The 23,555-nt window shown below is 65.8% G+C and overlaps 1 protein-coding gene across 4 annotated transcripts; it reads right to left on the bottom strand.

Moving 5' to 3' along the window:
- Nucleotides 1-28: 28 nt before the first annotated feature.
- Nucleotides 29-23,156, bottom strand: NOTCH4 (notch receptor 4). 4 transcript variants are annotated; one of them, XM_079779902.1, is made up of 30 exons: nt 22,927-23,153; nt 22,192-22,273; nt 21,790-22,082; nt 20,050-20,397; nt 19,856-19,978; nt 19,520-19,756; nt 19,276-19,431; nt 18,652-18,846; nt 17,150-17,263; nt 15,796-15,909; nt 15,574-15,696; nt 14,812-14,971; nt 14,263-14,408; nt 13,872-14,024; nt 13,585-13,702; nt 13,323-13,410; nt 12,880-13,033; nt 10,236-10,420; nt 8,494-8,746; nt 8,176-8,288; nt 6,881-7,401; nt 6,025-6,408; nt 5,778-5,953; nt 5,055-5,274; nt 4,798-4,879; nt 4,562-4,700; nt 3,794-4,074; nt 3,396-3,543; nt 2,813-2,910; nt 29-2,645 (listed from the first exon to the last, which is right to left on the bottom strand). In XM_079779902.1, exons 1-30 carry the CDS (start codon nt 22,985-22,987, stop codon nt 1,965-1,967), a joined length of 5,946 nt encoding a protein of 1,981 aa, XP_079636028.1. In that variant the 5' UTR covers nt 22,988-23,153; the 3' UTR covers nt 29-1,964. The 4 variants fall into 4 exon arrangements, with proteins under 4 accessions (XP_079636028.1, XP_079636029.1, XP_079636030.1 ...); XM_079779903.1 differs by having other exon boundaries at nt 30-2,645; nt 4,807-4,879; XM_079779904.1 differs by lacking the exons at nt 22,192-22,273; nt 22,927-23,153 and having other exon boundaries at nt 30-2,645; nt 21,770-21,907.
- Nucleotides 23,157-23,555: the final 399 nt, after the last annotated feature.

The following is a 23,555-nucleotide window of genomic DNA, read 5'->3' as shown; positions in this document are numbered from 1 at the left end:
GGCCCAGCACAGCGAGGATCAGATAGCCCTGCCCTCTGGTGCTTGTTCTATTCAGTGGACAGGTGTGTACCCGATGTGAGACGTGGTCAGGGCAGGCTTTCCTCGGTCATGAATGAGGGATAAAGGGGAAGGACCAACCCCCTGCTTGGTCATTGATCTGTCCACGCTGATCACACTGGCGGGCACCAAGCTAGAAGGACAGACAGACATCTGGAGCATCGAAATGGAAACCTGTCATAATCGGGGGTTTACAGCTGAGCGACTTCAAACACGAAGTGTGATGAAGAGCTCTCGTTCTGCCACTTCATGCCTCGTCTTCACCAGATAAACCTGTGCCTGTTTCCTAGAGTAAAGTGGACCTAAGAGCTTTGGTAGACCTGACAGTTGGTTGAGGACTAAGTGTGATAAAGCATTTGGTACAGTGAATGCTCAGTAAATGGTAGTTACTACAAGGCATACTTGGGAGATATTGCAGGTTGGTTCCGGACCACTACAATAAAGTGATTATCACAATAAAGTGAGTCAGATGTTTTGGCTCCCCGGTGCATGTTTACAACTATACTGTAGCCTATTAACTGTGCAATGGCATTGTCTTAAAAACAATAAACATACCTTAATTTAAAAATACTTTATTGGTAAGAAATGCTAACCATCATCTGAGCCTTCAGTGAGTCATAATCTTTTTGTTGGTAGAGGGTCTTTGCTTCAATGTTAATGAAAACACTGATATGCAATGAAGCCCACACAAATGAGGTATGCTTGCAATCCGCCTTCAGAATGCCCCCAGCCTCCACGTCTCAGGCCCTTCATCACCACGAGAGGTGTAACTACGCTGCCGAAAGGTGGATTAATTTGAGATGGTCTCCGTCTTCCTCTACCTAGCTTGAGCTCCTGGGAGTCTCCTATGTGGCTAGAACTAAATGCCCTTGGAAGGCGGGCAACATGTCTAATGTGTGGCTTCTCTTCAGACTACTAGACTCGTTTTCAGATGACACCTTAAATGAGCACCCCCAAATGACACCTTAAATTTGGACCCCCAAATCGTATTCTTGCTCTTACACTATACTGAAAGTCTCCATTCAAATACTGAATTTGGGTCCTAGCCAGTTTGACTCAGTGGAGCGTGTCAGCCTGCAGACTGAAGGGTCCCAGGTTCGATTCTGGTCAAGGGCATATGCCTGTGTTGTTGGCTTCATCCCCAGTAGGTGGCATGCAGGAGGCAGCTGATCAATGATTCTCATCATTGATGTTTCTTTCTCTTTCTCCTCTCCCTTCTTCTCTGAAATCAATAAAAATATAAAAACAAAAAAAATATTGAATTTGGGACACAAAATTTTGAAGACAATGCAGCCACTCCCATGTTTTCTTCATTGCACTCCTCAAACCCTCCAAAAGAAGGTAACACTTTATACCAGCTTTATTATCTGATGACAGACTTGGGGTTCTTAACTAGAGAAAGTAGTGGCTAGAAGAGTGGCACCTCATCCCTGCAGTGGTGAGAATGCAAGGAGTCATCAGCTGGAGTGTCCTTGGTGCTCCCCCCACCCAGCACTGCGATGCCTGGCACACAGCAGGTGCTAAACACAAATTTGCCAACTGTTTGTAGCAGTGGGGGGTGACAAACGCTCCCTTGGGGAACCACATCCTGTTCAGGAAGAACATCTTACATCCCATCTGTAGTTCTTGGTTCCAGTTCAGGGTACCTAGCCCCCTCCACCCACCCTCCGGTAACCCCTCACCCTTACTTCCTGGGCCCACTTCATCTCAGCACCTAAACCCTTCCCAGGGCTTCATCTCCACGTGGAAGACGAAGACGGTTGTGAGTGGGCATACACTCATTTTGGGAGGGACGCTATATTCCCGACCCCCTACTTTTGGGGCTCGAGAACTTGAAAACCTAAGGGACTCCCAGGCGGGCATTTAATGGGTGCTCTCTTTTGGAATCCCACCCTGCCATTAGCCTCCTACTTTTGAGGTTCGCTTACTGCATTTGAGGGTATTACTTGGTGGACTGGGGAACCCCAGGCAACGCCCGGAGACCCGCGCTCTGGGGACGGAGTAAGGCAAGGAGGCGGGCTCCGAGTGTTGGGGGCGGGGCCGCAGGCTCCCAGGGACACCCAATCCCGCGGCCCGCCAGCGGAGGTCGCGACCCCGGATCTTCCCGGCCTGGCGGCGGGGCCGGGCCTCGGCCCACGCGTGCCTGCGGGAAACGTCGGGTCGCGGCGGGGCGGGCCTCCTCCAGCTCCTTTCGCTAGGCTTCGGTACTGAGAGTGGGCACCGGCCCCGTGCGCGGCCAAGTCCACGGACAAAGTGCGGGTTTGCAGGCCTGCTCCGCGCCCACGCGGGGCGGCTCCCACCGACAGCGTCCGGTTGCGCCGCACGGCCCCGCCCCGCCGTCCGCTTCCCGAGGCGGCCCGCGCACGCGCGAAGGCGCCCGCGGGGCCGGGCGGGGCTTTGTGACGCGCGTGCGCGGGCCCCGCCCCCTCCAGCAGCGCCAGCAGGTCCCAGTGGTGGCGCTGGCGGGCGACGTCGGCGGGCGCCAGTCCCGCCTGGTCCCGCAGCGCTCGCGCTGCCCCCAGCGCCAGCAGCAGCTGGGCCACCTCCGCCGCCCCTTCGCGGGCGGCCAGGAACAGCGGCGTCTGCTCCTGCGGGGGAGGAAGCGGCGGCGAGGTCAGGGAAGGCCACACCCCGGGACTGGCCCTTCGTGACTCCACCTCCTGGGCCGCCGGTCCCCCCACGGCTTTGGGAGTTCCCGCTCTTCCCACCTCTCCGCGCCCCTTTTCTGCGTGGGGAGCCCTCTGCCCGGCCTAACCCTGCCGTCCTGGGCGTCTTTGTCGGCTCCGGCCTGGAGAAGGGAGCGGGCGGCCCGCGCGTTGTTCACAGCGGCGGCCCAGTGCAGGGCGGTTTTTCCTGGGGAGCGACGTGGGAGGTTGTCACCCTGAGGCCGGCGGCCAGGCGCAGGGGTTCCCGTTCCCGGGGATCCTGGCCTTGGGGGAAGGGCTATTCAGGCCCGTCGAGTCTGGGTCCCTCAAAGGCGGAAGCGTTGCCCGGGTGACGGCGGCGGGCAGGAAGTACTGCCCGGTGACGTCATCGGCGCGGAAGGGACAATGGGGCATTGTTCTGGGGTCGGTGGGACCGGGAGGCGCCTCCACCTTCCCACCGACACCCCTCCCCACCCTAGTTTACGGAGGGCTGGGGCATGCGCGTTGTTGGGGATGGGGGAGGACGCGCGCTCCCTCCTGCCAACGCCCGCGGACTTACACCCTGAGAGGCTGCCAGGGAACCCCCAGCCTCCAGCTGCTCCTCTGCCGCCGCCTCCCCACCGTTTGTCATTTTTACCTCACATCCCAACTGCTCAACTTCTCTGTAGCACAGCAACACCCCCAGATCCGTACCCCATTTGTCTCTGGCCCCCACATCTGCTTGGGCTGCAATCAGTTCTTCAACCAGGTCCTCCACTGCCAGCTTGGCGGCCAGCATCAGGGCCGTGGTCCCATCCACTGTCCTGGCATCCACTGCGGTCTGTCTGTTGCGGAGCAGGAGCTGGGGGGCCAGAGAGGGCCAGCCACCCTTGGTATGTCCGGGGCTGCTGGCTCAGGCCCTCACACTTACCCACCTCCCAATGCACATTCAGCCGTCTGTTCTTTTTCCCTTTCAGGTCCCCAAGCCCACATCACCTTACTCTTGGCCAAACCCGAGGTGTTAGGTCCGAAGGAGGACTAGAGGATGCTTTGGCCCAGCTTTACTTCCACATTTGCTCCCTGTTCTCTTCGGGACCCCACTGTGCACTGACCTGGCAGACCTCCCGGGCATCGGCAGCCACAGCGGTGTGAAGAGGGGTGCGCCCCGTTCTGTCTGGCTGGTTGGGGTTGGCTCCAGACTCAAGAAGGCGGCGTGCGGCAGTTGGTCGGGAGAACCGGGCAGCCAGGTGCAGGGGGGTCTCCCCGGTGCCCACGGTGTGAGTCTGGGGACAGGCCCCTCCATCTAACAGAGGTTCCCAGGGCCCAGAGCTTTCCGGGAAAGGCCTGTCCACCGCCCCACAGCAGACTGCTGCCATCAGGGGTGTCACCCCCTCTGCGGGTGGGAGAAAAGGAATGGGCAACAAGTCGGTCAAAAGGACACGGGACGGGGCATGGAGGCTCAGGAGAATCACAGCCCTGAGGTGTCGGGAAGCCCAGCTCTGGCTCTTGATTTTGTGTGGCTTTGAGTCAGGTGCCCTCTACTTTTCTCCAGGCCTCAGTTTCCTCCTGTTCAAGGAGCCAGCCAGCAGGCCTAATTCTCTAACCTTCTCGGGCAGTGGTTCTCAAACTTGAGTCTGGATTACACTCACCTGGAGGGCTTGTTCAAACAGATCCCCAAAAGCTTGAATATCTGAATCGGGAGCTCTGGAGCCCAAGAATTTGTATCTCTACCCATTTCCCCGAGGGCACTGGTTCTCCTGCCCCGGGGCCACTGTTGTGAGGCACTAATTCTAACATTTGCTTCTTCAGGGCTGATGGCAAAGGATTTTCTGATTCTAAGGGTCAGAGGGATTTGTCCGGGCCCGGGTTGGCTCGAGTACCAGGCCCATGGGTGTCCACGTCAGGGCTGTCCATCTCAGCTTCCTGGGGAGGAGTCAGCAGGGCTGCCTGGGGGAGTTCTGGACAGTCACCACTCAGAGACCAGAGCTGGCACTTGGGGGGTGAGGCCGTGTCTTCAGCCTTGGGATCAGAAAAACCACCGGAAGGACGGTTGGCTTGTCCCTTCCCCCTTCCCCCTTCCCCCGCCTCGGGACCCTTCCTGCCTCAGTGCTTTCACCTGGCCTACCTCCTCTCCTTCCTCGGGGCCTGAGCACATCGCCACTCCGTCCTCATCAGCGTGGGCCTCTGGCTTCAGGGTCCTGGAGGCGGGTGGGTGGGTAGAGGACCTTCAGGGTCCACAGGTTTGCAGCAGTCTTCCGCCCCCTCCCTTCCTCTGTCCTCAACGTCCGCAGTGGCTTCTCTGTTGCTTCTGATCATAAATGTCTTCACAGGCAAGAGTCCCCTCCCTGAGCCCCAGTTCCTCCACATTCTCACTTGAGGCCGATGCTGTCCTCGCCCAGTGGGGGCCGGCGTCGGCGGGGAGCTGGCTGAGTCCGAGGCCTTCGAGCGAACCCAGGGGGCAGCCAGAGGGCCCCATGCTCTCGGCGCCTCCGCCGGATGAGCTGAAGGATGAGAAGAGCCCCAAGAGCCAGGAGAAGCACCCCGGCCACTGGCGAGCACAGCACCGGCCAGGGAAGCTGGTTGGCGGGGGGCTCTGGTGGGAGAGACAGAAGGAGGCCGTTCCAGGTGAGGCTGTAAGACCTGTGGGCCTCAGTTTCCTCATCCGTAAAATGGGAATAACAATGCACCCGCCTCCATGGGGTTGTTGGGAGGATAAAAGGAGTTAGTACTGTAAAGCGCTTAGAGCACAGCCGGGCATGTAGTGCGTGCGACGTGAGTTCTTGCTCTCTCGTGAGCTCTGCACTGTCTGACACAGGAGTGATGATGCCCTCGGCCTAGCAGAGAGGGTGGGCCGAGACCCGAGGCTTGCAGGAAGCCCAGAGGGAGGCTAGGACAAAGCCCTTGGGAAGATCAGGAAGGAGACTGTGGAGCGAAGGGGCCCTGGGAAGATCCCAGCTAGAGAAAGAGGGTAACAAGGGTAAGACCCCACAAAGAGCATTGGGGTCCCGGGGCTCCTGTTTCATTTGACCTCCATGCTGGTTGCGGCGTGAAAGCTGGCCTGGGAGCAAGGTCAGGGGAAGTGATGGGGCCACCTACCGGTGCCTGCACGAGGGTGGGCAGCCAGCAGGGGTCCCGGCAGTAGGGGCTCCAGGGCCTCCACTGCAGCCATGGCAGCAAGGAAGCGGAGCAGGAACCCAGGGTCCCAGGGACAGCGGGATGCAGGCTGGTCAGGGCCACAGCGGGACAAGTCCACACCCATCACCACCACAAACCTGCGGGCGAGGCACCTCAGGGACCCCGTGTTGGTCCCTGGCTCCCTGCCCTCACCCCTCGCCAGCCTTACCCTGTGCTGAGGGCGTCTGTCTCCTTGCCCACAGGCTGCGTTTGAGGGGCTGCTGTTTCTTGACGAGAGGGATCTGGGACTCCTCCCAGCTCCTCTTCGGCCTGGGCCCCAGGATAGGGGTACACCATGTCCTTGCCATCACTGTCCTTCCTCACCCAGAGCCCCACCCTCAGAGCCAGGGACAGTGCCCGGGCCAGGGCAAGCAGCTGCTGGTCCAGGGCTGGGGGGCTAAGCACCACCAGCAGGGCCAGGGAGGGCCCCCACTCCGAGTCCCCATCTCCCGGCCTGCAGTCGCCTCCATCCCAGCCACACTCCGGGGTGTCGCAGCCTTTCTCACAGCGCCCGTTGTGGAAGTGATCGCGGCAGAACTGGTCATAGGCTGGACTGGGGAGCGAGGAGAGGGGGCTCAGGACCCCCTCCTTCATCCCAGAGAGGATTCCTGATCTCCCACAGCCTCCAGGGCACTCGCTAACGGGGCAGCTCCAGAGAATGGGCTTAGGCAGGCCCTGGGTGGTAGGTAGCCCAGACACCCGTTGACTGACACCTTGTTTCCTAGGACAGTCCCTTCTCCCTGCCCCCCAAGCTCCCCGCTCCCTGGAGGAGAGCCCGAGGCGCTTTCCCTCGGGTGCCGGCTGTAGGGGAGCCTCCAGGCAGCAGCTTGGAGAGGCTGGGGCAGAGATGTGCTCCGGTGGCTTTCGCTGCCTGCTAACCTGATGCTGCCCCGCCCCTGGGTGGAGCCTAGGCCTTCCACCCCCTCTTGGCAATGCTGACAGTGATGAGGGCGGCAACACCCTGGAGCTTGAGGCTGGGTGACACTGTAACTCAGGAGCACCTGTGGCCCTTCACCCCAACTCACGTGCAGGCTGGAGGAGTCTCACAGTCATAGCCATCAAACAGGCACTCTGCAGAGGCACACTGCGGGTGGCACTGCCCGTCACGGAAGAGAAGCCAGCAGCGCGAGTGGGAGGGGCAGCCCTCCCAGGGGTCCAGCACCCCCAGCGAGCAGTCCCCTCCATCCCAGTTTCCTCCCGGGCCACTGCAGCCAGCATCGCAGGCCCCATCTCCCCCTCTGCCCTCACACCCCTTTGCTCTGGGGCTCTGACACCTGGGCCCTGGGGAGCTGGGAGGGCAGGAGCATCTGAAGCTTGGGCGCCCCAGCTTGGAGGTCTCTGAGCAGCTGCCGTTGTGGAGGCAGGGGGAAGGAGGGCCACAGCCTTGAACGGCGGGGGTCAGGCAGTCAGGGCCCCCGTAGCCATGGAGGCAGGCGCAGTGGGGTGGGAAGCCAGACTTGGGGGAGGGCAGACACAGCCCACCGTGGTGGCAGTGATGGGGGCCACAGGAGGGGGCTCTCTGGCTGCAGGTGGGGCCTTCAAAACCCTGTGGAGAGGAGGAGAGAGATTGGCAAGGGACCTTGCGTAATTCTCCCCACTTCCTCTCAAGACACCCTTGGGTAAGGTAACTCGGGGGGTCCTAGAGTGTCCATCTGGAAGGGGCCTCAGAACAAGTTGATCATTTTATAGATGTTGCAACCAAGTCCCATGTTTTTCCACACAATGACAGTACGTGGTGGTGACAGCGGACGAACCACAGCTCTGCAGCCAGCTGCGTGGACTGTAGCATCGCAGTGCAAGTCCCGGCAGACTGGAGTTAATGAGTGTTAACTGAACTACTGTCCTAATCCTTGGAAACAGGACTATATACGCTCTCTTCCCCCGGAAGGGGGGCAGGACAGAGGAGGACATAAGTACCTGCAAGTTATTAACGTCATTCTTAGGTTTGGTTCAGGGGTGTTATATTGTAAGAATAAAATATATAGAAGGCCATGCACAAACCAATGAATGGTGTTAGTGTATCATGAACCAATTTTATGCATCGGGCCCATAGCGTGTGCACACACAGTTAAAAGAACTGAGCACTTACCCAGTCACCCAGCTTGATTTTGGGGTCCTTCCCTTATGCATTCGTGCTACCACCTGATCCTGCCTCGACCCCCCCCCCTTTTTTTCTGCTGAGAGCCACTTCTGTGAGCAGGGGAGGGCTTTCTCCTGCCAGTCCCACTGCAGAGCCCCCAGGCGGCCCTCTAGGCCCGGCTCAGGCTTCGCCTCGTGTCGGTGCTGCGGCAGCGGAGAAGGCAGCGTGGCAGTCACTCACCGGGGGGCAGCGGCAGGTGAAGCCTGGGGGTGGTCCTGCCGTGGCCTCACAAGACCCTCCGTGGGAGCAGGGCTGGCTCTGGCAGGGGTCCAGCTCCTCTTCACACCGCTGGCCTGCGGCGGGGGTGGGACCAGACGTCACTGCTTTGGTACTGCCTCCTTTTGGCTCATTCCTGGGCGCCAGCCCAGCGCTAGCTGCACAGGTACAGGGACCCTGGCCGTATTCTCTGGGGACAAGATGACTAGCTGCCTTGTGGGAGGGGATTATCGGGGTTTCCATGGCCAGCTCAGCTGTGCCCCCCCCCACCCCCTGCCTCACCCGTGTGCCCGGGCAGACACTGGCAGTAGAAGGCGTTGGCCAGAGGGTGGCAGGCTGCAGTGCCTCTCGGGTGGCAGGGCTGGTCCAGACACTCGTCCACATCCCCCTCGCAGCGCAGCCCCACGAAGCCTGGGGGGCAGGCGCAGTGGAAGCCTCCGGGTTTTGGGGTGCAGGTCCCCTGGTTGTGACAGGGCTGGGACTGACAAGCGTCGGATTCCTCTGAGCAGTTCTGTCCTTCGTAGCCCGGGGCGCACTGCAGGCGAAGCGGGTCAGAGGAACCAGGAAGGAGCCCCCCCAGGCTGCAGAGCTTGCAGCTCCGGACAGCCCGCCCGCCGCTTCCGGCTCCGGTCACACCAGCCCTCCCCACGTGCAGCTCGCCCCATCCAACACACAGCACACGTTATTCCGTGAGGCACGGCGCACACCCGCTCCAGCCCCAGACAGCCTCTGGACGGGCGCCAACCTTTCGGACCTCACGGCCCACCAGCGGCCCACGGTTGTGACCGCTGCTCCAGGACACACTGCCGCTGAGGAGAGCTCCTTTGGGGTAGGACCTCTCTCCACCCTCCGCCCCAGCCTGGCCAGGCTTTAACCTGCCAGCACTGACTGCCGGCCACCCCTTCGGGAGCAGGAGCGCAAAGAAAACCAGGCGGTCCCTGCTGCCCGGAGGCTCGCAGGCGGCAGCTGGTACCGCTTGCGTGACTTACACGCGGGACCTCCTAAACTCCTTAAGTCCTTCATGTAGCTATTTGGCTTTCACTTCACAGAAATGGGGCCGAGTCCTGGAAAGACGGACTTGTACAAGCCACACAGCGAGGCGGCAGCTGGGCAGTGCCGGGCTGTGGCTCCGTAACCGGCGTCCGTACCCTGCCTGAGCGTTCCTTCTGGGGAGGGGATCGGTGAGAGGCCTTGGCCATGTGCCGAGTTCTTGCACGAGGAAGGCGAGCATGCAAGAATGGAACCAGGAAGGCTTCGGGGAGACGGAGGGAAGGGGCTCACAACCAAGTGGCTGGAGGCTGAGGAAGCAGGCGAGGGGCTGTTCGGAAACTTCTGGAGGGAGTTTCACGAAAGAGAGAGGAAAGCTGAGCAGAGGTGCGCGAGGGTTACTGGTCAGCACGTTGCTTCGGTGAGTGTGTGAAATGCTCACAAGACACCGCCGTGGAGGGTGGTTAGGGGGTGCATGGTGCCTTCGCCCCCAAGTCCCGGTTCTGAATACAGGGACGAGGCTGATCAGGCTTGAACCTCAGCTTGGCCTCTATCTCCGTGACCCGACCGCCCCTCCCCCCCCCCCCCGCCCGGACCCAGCCTGGGGGCCGTTCAGGACGTGCTCCTGAGGAAGGCACCCCTGGCACCATCCGGTGGGGGAGGCTGGGGAGGGCACCAGAGGGCCGGGATGGGGTGAGCAGCGAAGCCAGAGGCAGTTTTGTGTTGCTGGAGCGGGGGTGGGGGGAGAGGGGAGGGCGTGAGGCCTGAGAGCCAGGGTGGAGGAGGCAGCCACTGGGGGGTTCTGGTCAGGGGGTGACGGGCCAGCAGCAGAGGAAGGGCTGGGCAGGGACGGTGGGAGGCCGACGCAGGTGGCCACGTGGAATGCAGCAAAGGCCTGGGCTGAGCCAGTGTTCAGGGCGAAGGGACGAGGACCGCACAGAAATGCTTAGGGGTGGAATGGCCGGACGTGGGGGCCAGGGAACGAGGGATCACTGCCCCACCATGCCGACGCTCCCCATGGCCCTGACCCCGCTCACCTGGCAGAGATACCCCGCGGGCTGGGCCACGCAGGTGGCCCCGTGCTGGCAGGGTCTGGACTGGCATGGGTTCACCCTGTCCTGGCACAGACTGCCCTGGAATCCCGGGGGACAGTGACAGAAATAGGAGGGGCCGCTGTCAACGCAGAGCCCTCCATTCTGGCACAGGGAAGAGACGTCTGTGCCTGCGGAGAGACAAACGGGATCAATAAAGCTAAGGGGTGGAGGGCGCCCCGGCCCAGACACTGAGCCCAGAGGCCCATGGGGCCACCATCATTCCCGGGGGCGGGGGCGGGGGCGGCCTGAGGGAGGGCAGCCCCCTTCTCGGGCTGGGGACGCACTTCTGACCCTCCAGCGTGCGCACTGCCACCAACCACCCCGGCCCACACGTCTCTCTCTGAGGTCTTCTCACATCAAACTCATCTGCACAAAGGGCTATTTTTACTTTTTTAAAATATATTTTTATTGATTGCAGAGAGTAAGGGAGAGAGAGAGCTAGAAACATCAATGATGACAGAGAATCCTTGATCAGCTGCCTCCTGCACGCCTCCTACTGGGGATCGAGCCCGCAACCCGGGCATGTGCCCTTGACAGGAATTAAACCCGGGACCCTTCAGTCCATAGGCCGATGCTCTATCCACTGAGCCAAACCGGCCAGGGCAGGGGCTGCTCTTTCACAAGGGGCTTGGTGTGGCATCACGTGTGGGAAGCGACATGTGTTGAGTGTGGTTGGGTTAAGTGTGTCCCCTCTAGAGATGATGATAGTGACCGAGTCGAGTTGCTCCACACTGATTAGGTCCCTGCCGTCTGTTAACTGGAGTCTTATTGACTGGGCTGGCGGGTGTTTCTTGAGCTGCGCTGAGCGTGGTGCTGGGGGCTGGGCCGTGTGAGGATGCCCTGGGCGCGGAGTGTGTGTGAGGGTGCCCTGGGCGCGGAGTGTGTGTGAAGGTGCCCTGGGCGCTGAGTGTGTGTGAGGGTGCCCTGGGCGCTGAGCGTGGTGTGAGGGTGCCCTGGGCGCTGAGTGTGTGTGAGGGCGCCCTGGGCGCTAAGTGTGTGTGAGGATGCCCTGGGCGCTGAGCGTGGTGTGAGGGTGCCCTGGGCGCTGAGTGTGTGTGAGGGTGCCCTGGGCGCGGAGTGTGTGTGAGGGCGCCCTGGGCGCGGAGTGTGTGTGAGGGCGCCCTGGGCGCTGAGTGTGTGTGAGGGCGCCCTGGGCGCTGAGTGTGTGTGAGGGTGCCCTGGGCGCGGAGTGTGTGTGAAGGTGCCCTGGGCGCGGAGTGTGTGTGAGGGTGCCCTGGGCGCTGAGTGTGTGTGAGGGTGCCCTGGGCGCTGAGTGTGTGTGAGGGTGCCCTGGGCGCGGAGCGTGTGTGAGGGTGCCCTGGGCGCGGAGCGTGTGTGAGGGTGCCCTGGGCGCGGAGCGTGTGTGAGGGTGCCCTGGGCGCTGAGCGTGGTGTGAGGGTGCCCTGGGCGCTGAGTGTGTGTGAGGGTGCCCTGGGCGCTGAGTGTGTGTGAGGGTGCCCTGGGCGCGGAGTGTGTGTGAGGGCGCCCTGGGCGCGGAGTGTGTGTGAGGGCGCCCTGGGCGCTGAGTGTGTGTGAGGGCGCCCTGGGCGCTGAGTGTGTGTGAGGGTGCCCTGGGCGCGGAGTGTGTGTGAAGGTGCCCTGGGCGCGGAGTGTGTGTGAGGGTGCCCTGGGCGCTGAGTGTGTGTGAGGGTGCCCTGGGCGCTGAGTGTGTGTGAGGGTGCCCTGGGCGCGGAGCGTGTGTGAGGGTGCCCTGGGCGCGGAGCGTGTGTGAGGGTGCCCTGGGCGCGGAGCGTGTGTGAGGGTGCCCTGGGCGCTGAGTGTGTGTGAGGGTGCCCTGGGCGCTGAGTGTGTGTGAGGGTGCCCTGGGCGCGGAGCGTGTGTGAGGGTGCCCTGGGCGCGGAGCGTGTGTGAGGGTGCCCTGGGCGCTGAGTGTGTGTGAGGGTGCCCTGGGCGCTGAGCGTGGTGTGAGGGTGCCCTGGGCGCTGAGCGTGTGTGAGGGTGCCCTGGGCGCTGAGTGTGTGTGAGGGTGCCCTGGGCGCTGAGCGTGGTGTGAGGGTGCCCTGGGCGCTGAGCGTGTGTGAGGGCGCCCTGGGCGCTGAGTGTGTGTGAAGGCGCCCTGGGCGCTGAGTGTGTGTGAGGGCGCCCTGGGCGCTGAGTGTGTGCTGGGAGCTGGGCGCTGAGTGTGTGTGAGGGCGCCCTGGGCGCTGAGTGTGTGCTGGGAGCTGGGCGCGGAGTGTGTGTGAGGGTGCCCTGGGCGCTGAGTGTGTGTGAGGGTGCCCTGGGTGCGAAGTGTGTGTGAGGGCGCCCTGGGCGCGGAGAGTGTGTGAGGGCGCCCTGGGCGCTGAGTGTGTGTGAGGGTGCCCTGGACGCTGAGTGTGTGTGAGGGCGGCCTGGGCGCTGAGTGTGTGTGAGGGCGCCCTGGGCGCGGAGTGTGTGTGAGGGCGCCCTGGGCGCGGAGTGTGTGTGAGGGTGCCCTGGGCGCTGAGCGTGGAATCAGTCTCTGTGGTTGGCCGGTGTTGCTTGGACTGTGGGCCGAGTGCTTTGTGGTCCCGTGTGTGAGGGCCTCAGGGACGGGGCAGGGAGGGCGCCTTCCCCCTCACCGGCTCCCCGTCGGCCTGGGTGGTACCTTGGCTCAGGGCGGCCTTCTGGCAGGAGGACAGCGGGACTTCGCAGTGACGCCCGGTCCATCCCTGGAGGCACGGGCACTGGACGGAGGGCCCGGCCTGGAGGCAGCGGGCGTTGGGGGGGCAGGGCTTCTGGGCGCACAAGTCCATCAGCGTCTGAGGGTTTGGAGGGCGTGTGAGGGGGACGGAGCGTCAGGTCCCTCCCCCCCCCCCCCCAGACGGTGCCTGCCGCTTCAGCTCCTCAACATCCGCTCAGAGCCCCGGTTCCTTTGCCGCCTCCGCCCCCGGCGCCCCGGGCCGGCCCCCGCCGCCCCTCTCCATGCAGACCTCAGAGCCTGGACTCCCAGACCTCTCCCTGGGGGCCCTGCTGCCACCTCTCCGGACCCCAGACCCTCTCCCCGCCTTCCCCGCCCTGCCCCTCAGCACACCTGGGCGGAGCCCTCACCTGGCAGCTGCCTCCCGTGTAGCCGGCAGGGCAGAGGCAGCGGGCGCCCTGGGGCCCATCCTGGCAGGTGGCCTCGTTTCTGCAGGGGCTGGGCAGGAGACGGGCACGTAGGAGGCAGGGCCGGGACATGGGGAGGGCGGCCCGGGGAAATGGGAACCGAGGGAGCCCCCCCCCCCCCCCCCCCCCCCCGCCCAGAGAAGGAGGTGGGGTGAGAGGCAGCCGGACCCAGAGGAGGAGGAGGAGGGCCTTGGCCCTGGCTCACCGGTCGGCGCAGCTGGGACGGACCCGTCCCTCACAGCGTGGGCCCCGGAAGCCGGGGGCACAGAGGCAGGAGGGGGTGCCGGGCCCGTTCACACAGGTGCCCCCGTTGAGGCACGGGGCTGGAGAGAGGGGGCCGGGAGCCAGGGGTTGGGTTCTTGCCTATCGCCGGCCTGTGACCTCAGTCACACCAGACGGCCCCCCCACCCCACAGAGCGCCAGCGCGCGGCCCAGGGTTCGCTCCGGCCCAGCACCCCGGCCCTGCCCCAGCCCAGCCCCGGCGGCGCTCACCCGAGGCACAGAGGTCGCTGCGGCTCTCGCAGCGGGGCCCGGTGTGGCTTGGAGGACAGGAGCAGAGGTGGCCCCCGGGGCGGGGGCTGCAGGAGCCACCATTGAGGCAGGGTCCCGAGTGGCACGCTGTCACCTCCTCTGTGCAGGCGGGCCCTGAGGAGGGGAGCCCCGTCTCTCCTCTCCTCCCCGCCCCTCCCCCCTCAGACCTTCCCCTCCCCCCCTCAGCCCTCCCCCTCCCCCCCCCAGCCCTTTGCTCCTCGCCACCTCCAGCCCTCGGCCCTGTAGCCAGGCCGCTCCTGGACGGGGACAGGGCCCGAGGCCCGGTGTCACACGGCCCCACGGCCGGCCCTTCAGAGGGTGGCAGCGTGTATGTGGCTCAGGGAGGTCTCACCTGTGTAGCCCGTGGGGCACGTGCAGTTGTAGCCAGAGGGCTGGGGGTGGCAGGTGCCCCCGTGGGCACAGGGCGAGGAGACGCAGCCCCCCAGCTCTGCCTCACACTCCGGTCCTGTCCAACCCACGTCACACACGCACGAGGCCCTGTCACGGAGAGGCGTTTTCTCCCGCCCTGCCATTGCTCGGTCCCGTGGCCGCCTGTGGCCCGAGACTCCGGCCCTTGCTTCAGGCCTTTGCCCTCAGCAGCGCCCCCGACAATGACCGCCTCTGCCCGCGCCCCGAGCAGCGCCCCGCGGAGCAGGTGCCCAGTAACCGCTTGTCTGGGGGACCGGCCCTGGGGCTCAGCGCTCTTCTCTCGGGCTCACTTGCCCCTAGGCCTTCGCTCCCCGTTATCTGTGATCTCTCCCTCCTGGACCACACTCACCGCCCAGCCCTGCCCCCTGAGGCGGGCTCCTCAGAGCTCCGCCATCTCCTTGTGGTCCCCACGGGCCCCCCCAGACCTGCCCGCTGTCTCGGGGAGAGGGCGGGGGGGGGGGCAGGATGTTACCTCTGGCAGTGCCCGTGCCGGCAGGTGCAGTTGTCCCCCGCGGGGGCGCAGCCGGGGCTGCCGCCCGGGCAGAGGCAGCGGGCCTGGTCCTCCTGGCGCTGGCACCTTCGCTCGGGCTGGCACAGGCTGGGGGCACACAGGGGAACCTCGCAGAGATGGCCTGGGCGGGGAGACGGGCGAGAGAGACGGGGTCCCTCCATGCCCCCCATGGGCCAAAGGCCGCTGATGTATGACATGCTCCTGCCCGCGGGTCCTCAGGCCCCTGTGCCCGGCCCCGCTCCCCGCCTCCCCCCACCCCCCCCCCCCCCGCGCTCCCGAGGGGCGTCCTTTCCGCCCGCCCCGCGTGCGTGGCCGTGGCCGCCTCTGACAGACCCGGCTCCCCTGGAAGGCCCGCTCAGGCCTGCGCAGCTCGGCACGCGGCTCTCCCAGCCCCTCCCGGCGCCAGCGAGAGGCTGTGTCCTTCCCGCCCAGACTTCGGCCTCGGGCGGGCGGGGGTGGGGGGGGCGGGCAGCTCTCACAGCCGGGTCTGTCCCCTAAGTGCCCGCTACCGGAGCCAACGAATGGCTTCCCCTTGAACGCCGCCCTCCCGGCCCCAATCCCGCATTCCCGCCGAGGCCGCGGGTAACAGCACCCCGTGTGCAGCGCAGGCTTCGCGCGGAACGAGGGCTCCCGCCTTCCGCTCTCCATCTCACACCAAACACACCCGTGACCGCGGCCCACCCGGGACTCCTCCCCGCCGCCTTGCCAGCGGCTCCCGCTGACCTGTGAGGCCGGAGGGGCAGAGGCACGAGAAGGCTCCCGGGAGGTCAAGGCAGCTGGCGCCCGGGGGGCACGGGCCGCTCAGACACTCGTCCACCTCGGCCTGGCAGCGCGGGCCCGCGAAGCCTAGGGCACAGGCATGCTCAGGGCTGCGGGCGTCCGCCCGGCCCCCTCCCCCTTCCCTCTCCTCCCCCTCCCCCCCTCCCGGTGTCTGAGCCCGCTTACCCGGGAGACATTCACAATGGAAGGCCCCAGGCTGGTCCTGGCACTGCCCGCCGTTGGCACAGGGAGAGCTGCCACACTCGTTGACGTCCTCCTCGCACCGGGAGCCTGTGAACCCTGCGGGGGTGGGGGGAGGAGGGCGGGGTATCTCTGTTCCTTACATGCATTAGGGAGTTCATTACACGCATTAGGGAGTCGTTACACGCATTAGTCGTTACAAGTGTTGGGCTGAGCTGTGCAGGCCAACGTCGTGGGTCGGAAGAAGAAACGCAGTTAGCGGACAGCGAGCCCTCCTTGCTACAGGAATGAGCGCTGCAGATGAAGGGCGAGGGGGGCCGGCCAAGCGCATCGCTGTGTAATGAACGCTCCAGTCGGAGGCTTCTTAGTGATTGAGCTTCAGGACTTTACAGAGCATAACGTGGTCACCTTGTTCTTCATACAAATAAGGCGCCACTGGATGTATGTGCTAATGCTGAAAACGCATTTTATCAAAAGCAAAATCCCAGCCCTGGCCCTTCCCCTGGCCAGGAAGGGCGAACCTGGAGGGCTCCCCGGAGGAGACACCTGGGCAGGTGCCCCTGCAGAGGATGACTAATGGCACCGACCTCGGGCTGCCGTGGAAGGAGGGACAGGAGAATGCCGGAGCCTAGAGCTAGGTGTGTGCTCAGTGAGCCCGCCGCCGTCACAGCGGAGGACCGAGGGCCCCGTGCCGCCAGGAGTCCTGGGCTGTCCCTGCGGTGGGCAGCGCCCTGGCCGTGCAGGGTGCACCAGGGGCTCGGGTCTGGGAAGGAGGGCTGAGGGGTGATTTGGCAGGACAGTGATGAGGGTGGGCGGGCAAGCAAGGGAAGGAGGATTTGGGGACATGACAGAAGAGAGTTTGGGGAGCAAAGCAGAGGCCTGGAGCCTGAACAGTGGAGGCTCAGAGGCCCTAGGCAAAAACAGGGTGGAAGCGGCACTCACCTGGGGCAGGTGCAGGGGGGCGAGGGTGGGGTGAGCAGGCAGGTGCAGGGGGGTGAGGGGGCGGGGCAGGCAGGTGCAGGGGGCAAGGGCGGGGTGGGCAGGCAGGTGCAGGGGGCGAGGGCGGGGTGGGCAGGCAGGTGCAGGGGGCGAGGGGGGCAGGCAGGTGCAAGGGGGTGAGGGGGTGGGCAGGCAGGTGCAGGGGGGTGAGGGGGTGGGCAGGCAGGTGCAGGGGGGCGAGGGGGGCAGGCAGGTGCAGGGGGCGAGGGGGGCAGGCAGGTGCAGGGGGGCGAGGGGGTGGGCAGGCAGGTGCAGGTGGGCGAGGGGGTGGGCAGGCAGGTGCAGGTGGGCGAGGGGGTGGGCAGGCAGGTGCAGGGGGCGAGGGCGGGGGCGCACTCACCGGGCGGGCAGGTGCAGTGGAAGCCGTTGAGCTGGTCCTGGCACTCAGCCTGGTGCAGGCAGGGAGCAGAGGCGCACTCGTCCGTCTCCAGCTCACAGAGCCGCCCTTCTAAGCCTGAGGACGGAGCTCGGTGAGGGCTGCAGCGCCCAGGGGGCCCGGGTTCTAGAACCAGCCTCCCCCAGCCTCAGGCTGCCCTCCCAGGGCGCCGTGTGCATGCGGGCTGCAGGGATGAACTCGGGGCCCTGCTGCCTCGGGAGAAAGCCCAGGACAGGCGCCGCCGGCTGTGGGAGGGCTGCGAGGACGTGCCTTTTGGGGCCCTTCCTCTGCGCCCAGGAGGCGGGCTGAGGAGCCAGAGGCCCCGAAGGACAAGTGAGACAGGGCACCTGCTGGGAGCTCCGCCTCTGTTCTCCTGGGCCAGCTGTGCCAGGGAGGCCGGCTGTGCCGGGGAGGCCCGCTCTGTGCCAGGGAGGCCGGCTGTGCCGGGGAGGCCGCTCTGTGCCGGGGAGGCCGGCTGTGCCGGGGAGGCCCGCTCTGTGCCGGGGAGGCCGGCTGTGCCGGGGAGGCCGGCTCTGTGCCGGTGAGACTGGTGCCCCAGCGGGGCCTCTAGGGCATCGGGGAGGCTCATCGGTCCAGACGTGTCCTGTTCCTCGGGCAGGCCCCGGCTTCCCATCTCGCCCTGCACCAAGGCTGGGCCGGCCTCGGACCACGCTGCACCCCCTGCCCCCACCGCCCCGCTCCCCGCCCCCCGCCTGGGAGCCTGCTTCTGCAGCTCCTCATGCCCACAGCCTGTCCCTTGGGTCCTGGACGTTTTCTCAGCACTTCCCAGGAAGCCGCTCAGCTTTAGGGGGCACGAAGCCTGGGCCTGAATCCTGGCTCTGCCACTTATAAGCTGGGCGACCTTGGCCAGGTCACTTAGCCTCTCTGAGCTTCAGTTTCTGCATTTATAAAGCGGGCACAGTAACGGGCTGACCTCGTGGGGCTATTGTAGAGCTTAGATGGGCATGTAACCTGCTCAGTAGCACCTGCACAGGGTAAGCTATTCTCGTTCAGTTTCTTTCCACGCCCGGCACCGGTTCATGCTCTCCCGGGGGGCGAGCGGAGCTGGGTGCAGCCTGGCAGCATTCCCTTCCTGTTGCACCAAATTCAGGCAACAGGCCCTTCGAGGGCTTTACTGCGAGCTCCACAGAGGAGCGCCTCCGTGTCGGCAGGAGCATTCTGGGTTGGCATGCCGTTTAGGAACTGCTGTTCTGCCCGCGTGACGGCCTGAGTGCGGGGACCGGGCGGCACACTCCACGAGGGCTGGGAAGCGCACGCCCCTCCCCGGAGCCGAGCAGTGCACAGTCTTTGCCATCTGGGGCCCCGAGTGTTCATCTGGGGTGAGGGCAGGAGCAGGCTCTCGGGGAGCTGACTCTGCTGGCCTGAGGCCCTCCATGCTCTCGGGGCGAGAGGGCCTGCGGGTCCGGGACGAGCCCGTCTTCCCCCCAGGCCCCGGCCCGCGGTACCTGGGGGGCAGAGGCAGTGGAAGCTGGCGAGCAGGTCCAGGCAGGTGCTGCCCGGGCGGCAGGGCTGGGATAGGCACTCGTTGTGATCGGCTTCGCAGCGGGAGCCGGTGTAGCCAGGCGGACAGAGGCAGTCGAAGGAGCCGGGGGTGTTGAGGCAGGAGCCGCCGTGCTCGCAGGGCCCCAGGCCTTGCTGGGCTGGGGAGGGAAGAGCCGGGTCCACGGGGGCCCAGGCCTTGCTGGGCTGGGGAGGGAAGAGCCGGGTCTCCAGGGCCCCAGGCCTTGCTGGGCTGGGGGAGGGAAGAGCCGGGTCCACGGGGGCCCAGGCCTTGCTGGGCTGGGGGAGGGGAGAGCCGGGTCCCCGGGGGCCCAGGGTGGACGGCCGGGCAGCCAGCCGCTGGGGGCCGGGCCGGGTGTGGCAGAGGAGACCGCGCCAGGAAAGGGCAGTGCCTTCAGGAGAGAGGACTGCGTGGGGTGGGCATGGGGAGAAGACCACGTGGGGGAGAGAGGCCAGCCCCGACAGGTGCAGGGAAGACAGCCGTTCATGCTTTTAACTTGGAAAGCGATCGGCCTGTCTCCAGTGCGGAGGCTGTCCGGGCTCAGGGAGGGTCCGAGGGGGTGCCTCACCCATCTGGCACTCGTCCAGGTCCTGGTGGCAGGTGGGGCCCGCGTAGCCGGGCTGGCACAGGCAGAGCGTGGCGCCCGTCAGGGGGTTGGTGCTGCACTGGGCTTCCCCGTGGCAGGGCTGGCTCAGGCACCTGTCCTCCAGGTGACACAGGAGGCCTGCGGGCGGGCGGGGAGGCTCTCAGCGGCCCCGGGGGCTTCTCTGGCAGCCCCCCCCCCCCCCCAGCCCCGGGCCCTCCGCCCACACCTGTGCGGCCGGGCGGGCAGAGGCAGGAGAAGGCGCCCACGCGGTCGATGCAGGTGGCTCCGGGGGCGCAGGTGGCCGCGGCGCAGTCGTCCAGGTTCTCCTCGCAGCTGGCGCCGCCCCAGCCGCTGACGCACACGCAGTGGAAGCCGCCGGCCGCGTTCCGGCAGGTGCCGCCGTGGCCGCAGCGAGGGGCGCGCTGGGGCTCACACTCGTCCACGTCTTCCGAGCAGTCGGGGCCTGCAGGAGGGGCGGACGGGGCTGGGCGGGCCCGTGGGGGCGGCAGGGGCTGGGCGGGCCCGTGGGGCCGGCGCGGGGAGCTGGGCTTCAAGGACTCACCTGTCCAGGCCTCCGGGCAGAGGCAGGTGTAGGTGCCCAGCCCATCCTGGCAAGTGCCGCCGTTCTGACACGGGCGCCCGGCACAGTCATCTGGGTTCACCTCGCAGCGCGGGCCTGTGAGACCTGACAGGGCCCCGGGTCAGCCGAGGGCCACAAGCTCCGGCCGCGGGGGCGCAGGGCCTGCGAGCACACACCTGGGGGGCAGAGGCAGAGGTGGGCGGTGGCGTCCTCCCCGGGAACCAGCCGGCAGGTGCCCCCGTTGGGACAGCCCGCTGGGGGACAGGGTCCTGCCCAGAGCGCGCAGCGGGGGCCTGTGCGCCCCGCGGGGCAGACACACTGGAAGGACCCCAGGGTGTTGTGGCAGGCGATGCCCTCGGGGCAGGGTCCGGGGTCTCGGAAACACTCGTTGACGTCGCGTTCGCAGGCGTGGCCCTCGAAGCCCGGGGGGCAGCGGCACTGGATCTGGGGGTAGGTGCTCAGGCACACCCCTCCGTTCATGCAGGGGTTGGCTGAGCAGAAGTCCCGAAGCTGGCACTGCTCGCCTGTGGCCGAGGGCAGAGGGCAGAGGGCAGAGGGCAAGGGCCGTCAGCTCCCAGGGCCTGGAACAGCTCCCCCGCCTCTCACCTCCCCATTTCTCCCCCCCCCCCCACTTCGCCCTGCCCCATCGCCCTGCCCCATCGCCCTGCCCCATCGCCCTGCCTCGGTTGGCTTGTTTCTTGGGGGGTTTATCGGGAGCGAGGGTATTTCTGAGCTAAAAGTAGGACATGGGGTTGTTGGCGTGTTGCAGATCCACCTGGCCTGGGGGGATGGGACACGGCCCCCTCGGGGTGACGTGGTGGGAGGTGGAAAGCGGCCCTGCCTGCCCGCCCCCAGGAGACTTAGCACCCCCTCGTCCGGCCGCCTGATCTTTGCGAGGGTAGAATCTTCGAAGCGACAAGAGACTCCCTGCACAGCCACCGCGCCACCGGCAAGGGCACTCGTGCCCGCGTGCCGTGTGCCAGGGCGGGCTAAGCGAGCGCCTCCTGAGCAGCGTGGGCACAAGGGCCGTCAGCTCCCAGGGCATTCGCCACACGCCACCTGCCCGCTGCGGGCACAGTCTTGTCAGTGGCAGAGCCGGCCTGGACGGGGAAGGGGCTGCCCGAACCCCGACCCCACACGCAGGCCTGGCAAGTTGCCAGTGACCCTCCTGGTCCCGAGTGCTGGTCCCTGACGCCCAGTCTCAGAATTACGTGGGCAGCTTGAACATCTCGTGCCCTGGGCCTCCCAGACCCACCAGCCCCTCTGGGGTGGGCGCTGGTATTTGAAGGCACTCCAGGTAGCTGCTGTGCCAGCCGGCAGAGGCTGAGAGGCCGCAGCCCCCGAGCCGCCGGGGACCCACCCCCCAGGGCCTTCCCCCGCCTCCCGGCCTTGGCGGCCTGGTCCAGCCCTCCAGCCGACGGCCCTGCGGCCCTTCCTCTCCGCGGCCGCAGGCTCTGTCTTCCCCCCCACCATTTCCTCAGCGCGGCACCCCCTTCCCACCCCGTCCTGCTGTCTTGCCCCAGGGTTGCACCCTCCTCCTGGGGGGACACCCATTCCTCTCCCTGGTCAGAACCTCTCCATCCCTTCTCACCCAGCACCTCCCCCCACTGAAGTCTGCCTGGTGACCCCGGCACCCAGCAGGCAGAGGCCGCTGCGGGCCGGCTGACCCATGGCTGCGGCGGGCAGGGGCTGGGAGAGGACTCCGCTGCACGCTGAGGAACCAGCAGTAGCTACTCACCCGCTGCTTTGGAAGTATGTCAGACTGGGGCGGTCAGCACAGCTGTGTGGTGAGTGCCAGTCGCGGGTGACCGTGTCACCAGGGACGCCTTGTGGATTCTCAGGGCCCCTTTCTCCGGCCCAGCCCACGCCCGCCCGCCGGCTCCCCCCGCCGCTCACCTGTCCACCCCGGCGCTCACCTGTCCACCCCGGCAGGCAGGAGCACCGCGGGCGTCCTGAGGCCTGGACGTGGCAGCGGCCCATTTGGGAGCAGAAGGAAGAGCAGGGGTCCTTGAGCTGGGCCTGGCACCTCTCGCCAGTGAAGCCCGAGGGACAGGTGCAGAGGAAGCTGGGGGCTAAGGAAGAGGGGGCACTTGGGGAGCCCGGGGGGACAGGAAGCAGGGCTTGGCAGCTGCCCCCGTTCTGGCAGAGCTGGGCGTCCTGGCAGGGATTGGGAAACCGGCACGTCTCACCCAGGAAGCCAGGAGCACACCTGGGGGGGGGGGGGACTCACATCACTGGCTGAGGTTGGCCTTCTGTCCCCTCCCCCTCCCTGGCTCTCCCTCCCCCTTCCCAGTCTCCCTCCCCCACCGGCACCTCACCGACAGGTGCCTCGGCCCGGAGACAGGCTCAGGCAGGTGCCCCCGTTGGCACAGGGTTCTGAGAGGTTCCCGCAGGGCAGCCCTAGGATGGAGACGGGGACCTGTTAGCCTCCTACCCCGTTCCTCATCCTCATATCCCCATGTGGTGCCCTCCCCACCCCCCAGCTCCCAGGCCTCTCACTGACTCATCCCCACCCCCCTTCCTGTTTTTTCTCTGGCCTCCGTCCCTGGTCCCTCGGAAGCAAGACAACAGGGATCAGGAGGGGGTGAGGGGACTCCTGGGAGGTGAATGGCTGAGACAGAGAAGGGATTTCCTCCCGGAAGGGCCCAGCATTGAGCCATGGGGTGGGGGTGGGGGGGGGAAGGGGGGGGGGAAGGGGGCCTGAACCGGAAAGGGACTTGGTGGACCCTCAACCTTTCCACGTCTCCATCTCGTCACATCTCTTTCCCTACCAGGCGGTCAGTCTGTTCCTCTTCCCCCCAAATGAGCCCGCTGTCCCCAGGCTCCAGGTCACTGCGCGCTCCCTGGGGGTGGGCACCCTGTCACCCACCCCAGCAGACCCCGGACACCAGGCCCGCAGCCTTGGTGTGCGCAGAGCGCAGCAGAGCCTCCCGCCGGCTGCCCCTCCAGGGCGAGCTCTCCTCCACCCAGTGTCGCCTCAAAGCTCGAGGCTCGGCCCGCCCCAGCCCGCCAAAGGTGGCCCCTCTTCCACTGGCCCGGCTCCCTGGCCTCACCTCCGGGCTCCCCAGCCCAGGAGCCCAGCAGCCAGAGCAGCAGCAGCGAAGGGGGCTGCATTCCCGAGCCCGCAGCCCTCCGGCCGGCCGGAGCCGCCTCCTGCGCCACAGCCCCTTCCTCCGCCGGCTTGGCCGCCCGGGCCTCAGCTGAGTTGTTTCCTGAGTCGCACAATGTCCTGGACACCCAAGTGATGGGGAGGGAGGAGGGACCTGGAGGGGACGAGGGAGGGGCCTTCCATCCCTGACAACCCCTGCCCCCCCCCACCAGGACAGAGTGGCTGGAGGGCAGGTGATGGGAGGGGAGAACGCTGGTGGGGCCTGGGGACGTCCCAGCCCTTCTGCCGAGGCGGCCTCTCCCTCCCCAGGGGGGACTGTGCCGGGGGGCGGGGCAGGGTGTGAGGGGAGCGCTGATGCTCCTCTGCCAGGGCAGGTGCCTGCTCCTCGGGGCCATACAGATGCTTCTCCGAGAACTGCAACTTGGCCAGAGACTGCCCGGCCTCACTTCGGCCTTGTTAGGGCTCCTCCCCTTTGGGGAAGGAGGGGGGTGTCGGCTGCTCCTGGGGAACCCTGGCCTTCCTTGGAGGGGAAGGTGTAAAACTGCCATCAATTTTGCAGTCTGGATTATTCAC

The sequence above is a fragment of the Cnephaeus nilssonii genome, assembly GCF_951640355.1.
Source record: "Cnephaeus nilssonii genome assembly, chromosome: 9".
Lineage (NCBI taxonomy): Eukaryota > Metazoa > Chordata > Mammalia > Chiroptera > Vespertilionidae > Cnephaeus > Cnephaeus nilssonii.
Note: the sequence above shows the minus strand (reverse complement) of the source record. Positions and strands in the feature narration are given on the sequence as shown.